Below are 8,149 nucleotides of genomic sequence, written 5' to 3'. Positions count from 1 at the left end.
AAAAGATCCGTATTGTCAGGAAATACCAACAATGCAACAAAATAACCTCCTTGCTGTATTTGCACTGACGGTGAGAACAAGGAACATGCAATGTTGGAACACTAAAAGCTGTTGAAGTCAGTCAAACCTACACAGTAGGCAGGTAAGTAAGTGTTACTTAATTTAACATTTGATGTAAAGCAATTCTGATTAAGTGCTTCCCATAACATTTTAATTAAAGCTACTAACTTATACCTCAAATCTGCTTTGCGTTTTTTTTTTTAAGACCTCTGACAAGGGAAGCCGCAATCCTGCAGAGCAAGCCTATTAGTGCCATACAGGAAGTGGGGGCTGTAACTTACAGCCTATTTTCAGGATTACGGCCTAAACTAACATCACCAGAGATGTACACTCATGGCCAAACATCATTCCTCCTACCGTGTCAGGTTGCACATAATTTAAGATTTATTGCTGCTGAAGGCAAATACCTGACTCCAGATAATGTTTTAAGTACAGAGTATATTTTTTACTACATCCGTTTCAAGAAAGTGTTACTCTCCAAAGCCTTCAAAAAGAAAAAGAAAAAAGAAAACAGGGAAAAGAAATAAGCTTCGCTTTTCCTACTGACCTGTTCAAGTGTCTTGCCAGCCCATCCAATGGCTTTCATCTTTCGCCTTACCTCCCATTGCTTCTGATAGGACAAAATGCGGTTAAGAGGCCATGGGTAAGGGGAGCCGTACCTCGGGTGAGTAATCTTTGTTTAGAAACAGAAAGGTACTGAGTCGTCATACAAGAAAATACAGAATAGCTAATATTCACAACTTTCTATCAGAAAGGGAGCCGGAAAAGAGAAAGCAAGTTGTGTGATATGCTGTAATTATCTGTGCAGAATTTGTAGTTTGCAACATAACCATTTAATACTATTACTTCAGAAACACATACAAAACCTGTATCTATTTTGCAGTCGGCCACCTCCAGTAATGACACAACTTCCCTAAAACATATATGCAAGCGAAATCAAAGTGAAAAGACTGTATCATTAATGGTATAAACCTCAATGTTTCATTTATGAGTAGGGACTTGCAATTGTGAGCAAAAGTGTTTTCTCATTAAATTTTAATTAAGATAAATGCTGCAGAACCACTCACCTCCTCTACTGTAACATCATCACACCATTGCAGATAGAGCTAGGAACAGAAAGAACACTTACTAAAACTTCCTAATAAAGGAGAATACAGAGATAATCATTTCTCCCTAGAAAATTCTACTAGAATTTTCTTTTCTACATTAGATTAAATTTCCATTTCATTCGTTCTGTTAGGCCTCTGAACACAGAAAACAAATTAAAACTGGAAGGCAAAAGCCCCCGTTGCTAGTCCGTACTTCACCAGCACCAGGAGCAAGGTGAGACCAAAGGCCCCCTCCCGTTGCCCACACTGCACACAACCCGGCGTACAGGTTACTAGCCCGCAGCCACCTGCAGCTTGCCGGCATTTCTGACACCTGGAATTGTGTCACAATAACTGGCCACAGACGCAAACTGCCAGGGAACCCAGTCACCCGCTAGGCGCATGAGCCCGCGCACTGCGGAAGCTGACAGTGGGGCACCTGTCCAGCTGTGGGGCAGGGGAGGATCCCAGGAGCCACTGGCATTTTCCATCTGTGGAAATCAGTTCCTTCTGCAGCTACGTGACACACTTCAGGCAGGTCAGGGGAATCATACCCGTGGCGTGCGTCTACAGGAACATTTCAGCAAGCAATCCATAGGGTCCAGAAAATTTATTCCTACCTCCTTTCACCTCAAAAGTTGATGACCTAATCTAAGAACAAGCAGTATTTCCAATACAGGGAAAAATCCTACAGCTTTTCTTGCCTATAATCACTTATGTAAGCGTGTGGATTTGCTATGGTTTGCTGTACCTCCGCTGTCAAGAGCATGTTATTGACTAATTCCATGTAGGCTTTCATCTCAGCCTTTTGGACTTCATCCAACCCATCACTGAGAGAATGGCCCTAATGGGGAAAAGGGGGGGAAAAAAAAAGAAGACACGCATGTTAAGAAAGGATACTGGAATATGCAGGAATGCCTGACCCAAGGACCTCTGAAGTCAATGAGCTTTGGCTCAGGTCCTGATCTTACATAGTTCAATAACAAATTACATATGCAATTTTTACATACAATGTCCTTTAGAATTAAAAAGAAATCATCATAACGTAACATAGCTAATCTACATGAAATGTAGACTATTATCAGTTATAGATGAATACTGTTTGAGCACACAGCCTCCTCATTAGTGTATCTCTGTGGCAAGAAGTAAACACAAATTTATATCTGTGATACAGCTTTATCAACTGCTCAGTGCAAAGACAGTATTTTTAAAAACATGGCGGGGCGGGCAAAGGCAAATTTGAACAGTATCTGACACTTCAGGATTTAAACCAGTCGGTTCTGGGTTTAAGACCTCTGAGACCCAGTGACAGGGCACGTAGAAAAACAGTCTCAGAAACTGGCACTGGTCTGCAGCTACCCCACATAGGATTTACTTCCAGAATTTGAGTAAATGACGAAGAAAAACAATTCCCTATCAACAAGCTCCTATTACAGGATATCTTTCTTTTAAAACAGCACTAGATTTCTACACTGTTTTAACAAATCAAGCAAGATTCCAGAAGAGCACACCAAATCAGCACAAGTAGCAAGCAGGCTTAACATCCTATTCAGTAACTGATGGAAACAACATACTGTTACCTTGGCTTTTACAAACTGGACTATGGGCCCGAGTTCAGATACTACTTGATTTCCCACGTGAATAAAGGGTACTTTGCCTGTAAAATGGGAAATGTATTTTAGTAAGAGCTTTTTATACCTGTAAAACATCATTTACAATTCTCAAAGCAATTAAATATTGCAGGTACACCTGAACACCAGTTTTTTTCCAAAAGATCACAGGTAAAGCTCTAAGATATGTAGCTTACCCAGCGAACGTTTGTAATAACAAACTTCCTCCTCCTAATCTTCCTCCTCCTGACCCTCTTTTACATGCAATACTTGCAATTGTACATTTCGAAGTTATTGAGATCTATCAACTTGTACTTTAATAATGGATTTTGCTTTGCTGGAAAGACTTAATTCAACATTTCTCTGAAGTACAGCTGGGAAATCCCAGGAAAGCAGACAGAGCCCTTGGCGAGTTTTACAACACAACACATTCCCACCCTCCCTTCTAACCCACTAGCCGGGAAAGGGCTGCTGAAAGGATGACGGGAGATGTGGCACTGTGCCCAGAAAAGTGCACAGGGGGAAGTGCAAACGCGCACTCAGCCAGGCCCGATATTGACTCTCCCTCCTCTGGTCCTTCTGATTTCCAACGAGTGGGCCAGCCGGCTCCTGTTGGCTGCCTCAGACTTCACCCTCTAGTTGTGAGCTGCTATTTTTGAGCCTCTGTGGTCTTGGGGTCAGGAACAGGTTCTCGGTATGAAACCCACAGCTTCACCATCGCGGGGGCTGGGAGGGAAGGGGCTGCTTCATCATCATGGAAACAAAATGGTGTTAAAGCTTAATATTAGCAAGGCCCCAAGTTCAGTCTATGAAGCGGAGCCGTGAGGGTCCAGCAGGGAGCAGGGCTGGAAACTACCAGTCCTCAAAAGGAAACTGGGAAATGACACTGTCACTGGTGGGACCCGTGGGTGTGTGAAGGTCTCCCGAGGCTGTACGCACCACCTTCTCTGCTTGGTATCTTTTCCTACACGCAGAACTGAGCCAAAGCTTTGAGGCAGGCAGAGATACAAGAGGAAGCCCCGTTACACACAGCAAGCCACAAAGAACAGCAGAAGTTGCCTTATGCCTCTTTTCCCAGTTCTCCACGTGTGAAGCTGAGGGCTCCTGCTCCAACCCACCCTAGCCAGGCTGCTTGTCCTGCAAATCTCCACCACAGTCCAATTGACAAACATCAACCTTATATTTAAGACTCAATTTTTTAGGATTATTTACATGATTGAAGTAATACATAAAATAGAGATAAATGCTGGATGTTTTGTATTACTGAAAACATCCTCAAGCCCAAAGGCAGTAAATGAGCCTGCCTAGTGCAGTGGGGCACAGCACCCTTTTACCTTCCCCCTGTGGGCAAACTGTGCTCTCAACTGACAGCCCAAAGAACAAGATGAGTACCTGCCTGACTCCAAGTATGTTATTAGCAATACATTCACTCTTTTCACGGAAACACAGAAAACCTACTGTTCGGCCTAGCTCAAACACAAGTTCACACTACCAGCGGATTCAGTCATGGTTTATTATCATGGGATTCACTTCTCACTGGCTTGGTCAGCCTAAGGGTAATAAATGAAGTGCATCACACCAACAAAGGCTTCATCTGCATCCACACGCTGCATGTTGCGGAAGGAAAGGCAGAACTCTCTGCGCTGCAGATTTCAGCGATTTCAGTCAGACTGTACTTCACACACGAAGCCAATCCTTTGGTATCATACTTCTGACTCCCTCAGAATGGGTTTCATCATTACAACTATGAGATAAATAACCTTCCCCCCAAAGCGATGAGATGCTGATCTTTGTCTGCTGCTACTATGAGACAGAGGGTGCTGGGCAGGGAGAAGGGAACAAATGAAAACCTGTCTGAATTATCATTAAAGAACCAATATAAAGAAAGGAAATGGGGCAAGGGAATAAAAATAATAAGGACTCCAGGAGTAAGGGCAAAAAGACGACATACATTTCTACCTACATTTAAAATCGAAGCAGTATCATTTTCCCTCTTGCAGTCCTTGTTTTCAGCAGAAGCGTTCAGACCCACCAGTCCTACTCCTGCACATGCAAGATGCTCCTCTGTGCATGGATTCAGCATTTCAACGCTACCTTTATTTACTAACGAACAACTTATATACCTCCATATTTTGCTGTTTTTTCACTGCTGCCCAGCAACTGTTTTTTTTTTAAAATAGCATATTTCCACTGCTTTGACCTGAATGTAAGTAGCAGCAGCAGCCATACAGCTGGCAGACGTATACTGACAGGCACTTCCATGTGGCAGTCATCAGCCAGAGCCAAGTAATCAGTAAAAAGTACCTCTTCACAACAAAAATCTGGAACAGAGTGCAAGGACTACCAAATTTTTGCACCCTGCATTTCTCTCTGGTTTTTAGGCAACTTTTCAGAGCTGGCCGATGGATGTTTTTAGGCAACTGGTCATCTCCAGCAAAAGGTAGGCTCTGTACCCTTTTAATACTTAATTTATTGTTGTTGGGTTTGGATGTTATTTCCAGACAGCCTCATAGATCAGAGGAGTATTTAAAATAGCCTGTCACCCTTAACAGTGACAATGCACCCTTCAGTCTCCTCCTGTATCAACACTCTGGAAATATCTCCCAGTCAGGGTAATAAAAGATACTCCTCTGGTGCTGCCTCACCCCAGCAATGGGAAAATATAACAGCGTTCGCTGGAGTATTCTCTGGATGCAGAACAGAGACGCTTTTGGAAACGCAAGTCGTGGCTTCGGGACACAACAGCTCTCAGGCGTTCTAGAGAAGGTGTTTGCTGTCTGAATGCTGTGTACAGGTACTGCAGTTGCAGGCACCATTACACATTGTGCCAACAGTATTTTGCATTTGACTGTTTTAATTGTTTACAGAGGAGAAACTGCACTGGAGAGGAGGGGGGGAAGGCAACCCACACACGGTAGCACTGACCGACTGTTATCAGCAAGACAAGGTGCAGTTGCCATGGTATCAAAATGGAGGTATAACGTAGTAATCTAAATGAAGGCCACACTTACCAGATGGGGACATGTACTCGGCATTTGCCCTGCAAACCACCCGGATTGGCAGATTGCACATTTGCAAAAAGGCCTGGAAACAAAGAGTCACATTTAAAAAGCATTAATACACCAGTGAGAAATAAGCGTGTTCTTCTCAATACATTTGACTATGTTTTAGCTGGTTCTTAGCACACGTTTATAAAGTATAGCTCCTTGCATACTGCTTTTAGGAAGAAAGAAGGGTAAGTTAAAGAAAAATAAGGTTTTCTAACTTCCCTAGAGAACTGTTTATCATCCAGTCATTGAGGGAAATTCTTCTAATGAAATTTCATCTACTTCTACTGTTTTTCTTCAAGATGAGCAAAGAAGCAGTATCTGACAGACACAATTAGTGCTGTGGCTGTACAAAATTAAGTGACATGTTGCCCCTCCTGAAAACCATACTGCTTGCTGCTTCTGGCCAAAGCCAGATAACCAAGTTCATGTTGTGTAACACAGCAAACACATATAGCACCTTCCCACATTATACTCACAATAGCTGCCAGAAGTTTTGCTTTATGATACTGTCAGAGCACAAGTCTGCTTTGGGAGGAAGTATTTATTATCTGTAATTTATACGAATCATGGAGAGCATAAGTGATCGATTTACTGTTTCTTTCTATCTGTAACCTTAGATTCAAAGCATTCTCAGTAGGATACCGGTTTTTGTCAGCACCTGCCATCACCACACAATCCTTAGTGTGTTTCTGTTGACATAGCAAAATATCAAGAAAGATACTTGCAATTTGGACAGAACATGGCAAGTAAGGAACTTCTTAAACCTCTAGAGTCTCTCACAACTCAGCTGAAGTTCCATCATTCCCATGCACTTCCAATGTTCCATGAACCACGACAGCGAAGCACCAGGGAACAACTGGAGAAGGATAGGCTGGACCCCATGAAGTCTCACAAACCTGAACCTCCAGTAGCAGGACCAGGTCGCAGTGGGTGTGTTGGAACACACCGAGGTACCTTGTCATCATATGTAGTCAAGAATATTGCAGTGGATAAGACAGATGATAGCAACCCTCGAGAGGCTATTTTATGTTATGCAAAGAAAGCGGAAGAGAATCCATACTGGGTTGCTCTGACATATGATAAAACGCAGCCAAAACAGTTTTTGCAGAAGTGGAACCAGAATATGAAGAAACAGACCAAGCCATGGTGGAAAAAAAATGAAAAATTTGAAAAATTTGGTTGAAAGAATTATTTTAGAGCATTTCAAAGAAAGTGCAGCATTTATTTCTTTATTTTGGGTAGTAGATCAAAATTTGAAAGCAAAAATTACATAAATTCAGTTCATAAAACCTGCTGCAGTATAAAAAGGGATTGTTGTATTACACTGGATTGTAACCCCACATCTGAATTTTGTAATAAGGAATGAATTATATGAAGGTTGAAACTAGATGATCTTTAAGGTCCCTTCCAACCCAAGCCATTCTATCATTCATTTTGTCTTTACAATTAGACAGGTCAGAATTCCACATTCCAAAATTGCACCTATTTATTATTTTCCCACATAGTGGCTTAAGGTTAAAAAAGCCTACACCAAGAGGGCTACCACCATGAAGAAAAATGCTGCGGTAACTTGGCATTTTCTACATGAGCCTCCTCCTAGCTCTTCAGTGCCCCATCTGGAACTAAGCTGAATGCTCACAGCTTTAGATGCGCAGACCCTGATCACAGACATCAAAGTAACCAAAACCTTAACCTTGAGATTGCTCACCTCTGCACTAAATGAGTCCATAAGGCAAGAACTAACACCGGCATCAGCCCTGTTCCTAACTTTGTGGCTTTTGTAGTACTCATCGAGCAAACAAAAGTAACCCAAACAGCCCCTCTCTTTTTCCCTGCACTCTTCAAGTCCTTTATTCCCAAACCCTAATTGAAGCGCTGATACTAACTGTATCCAGGGAAAAAAAGCCAAAAGCTTTGGTCCCCTTCCAACCAAATCTAAGAACTGCACAGTCCATTACAACATTTGGCTCTTGCAGGTTCAGATGACCTAAGTCAAACCCAAATCCCAATTTAAAGCAAGGAACTATGGTCACAAACTGCTAAGCAAGATATTGATTATGGCTGATGAGAGCCATATGCCTTTGCCATATGCCTATATCCAAATGTAAAGGCTCTGCAAAACCCACCAAAAACCTGAGTTTCTCCAGTTTTTTATTTCCTCAGCCTCACTCTAATTTAAAGAGCTGCTTGGGAGCCAATTATTACACATACACATGCAGAGATAGATAGAGTTAGAAAGGGTACTAGTCATGGTCAACATCAGCCAAATCCTGCAAGTCCTGCACTACTTAACAATAAACTGGTCTCTAGAGTGCCAAAACCTCATCCCAACCGAACCTCC

General features: G+C 42.3%; 1 protein-coding gene across 3 annotated transcripts in view; it reads right to left on the bottom strand.

Moving 5' to 3' along the window:
• Positions 1 to 8,149, bottom strand: part of MTX2 (metaxin 2) — a gene marked incomplete at its 5' end in the record, with an annotated part of 44,932 nt that overhangs the window by 11,368 nt on the left and 25,415 nt on the right. Inside the window, 5 exons of one of the 3 annotated variants that reach the window (XM_082001349.1) lie at positions 169 to 733; positions 1,128 to 1,166; positions 1,900 to 1,992; positions 2,729 to 2,805; positions 5,770 to 5,842. The exons of the other annotated variants lie outside the window; for them this stretch is intronic. Coding sequence (XP_081857475.1) covers positions 509 to 733; positions 1,128 to 1,166; positions 1,900 to 1,992; positions 2,729 to 2,805; positions 5,770 to 5,842 — 507 coding nt within the window. The 3' untranslated portion in view covers positions 169 to 508. Of the gene's footprint in view, positions 1 to 168; positions 734 to 1,127; positions 1,167 to 1,899; positions 1,993 to 2,728; positions 2,806 to 5,769; positions 5,843 to 8,149 lie in introns of those variants that run through there. 3 annotated transcript variants of the gene reach the window in all.

The sequence above is a fragment of the Phaethon aethereus genome (assembly GCF_964289735.1).
Source record: "Phaethon aethereus genome assembly, chromosome: 6".
NCBI lineage: Eukaryota > Metazoa > Chordata > Aves > Phaethontiformes > Phaethontidae > Phaethon > Phaethon aethereus.
Note: the sequence above shows the minus strand (reverse complement) of the source record. Positions and strands in the feature narration are given on the sequence as shown.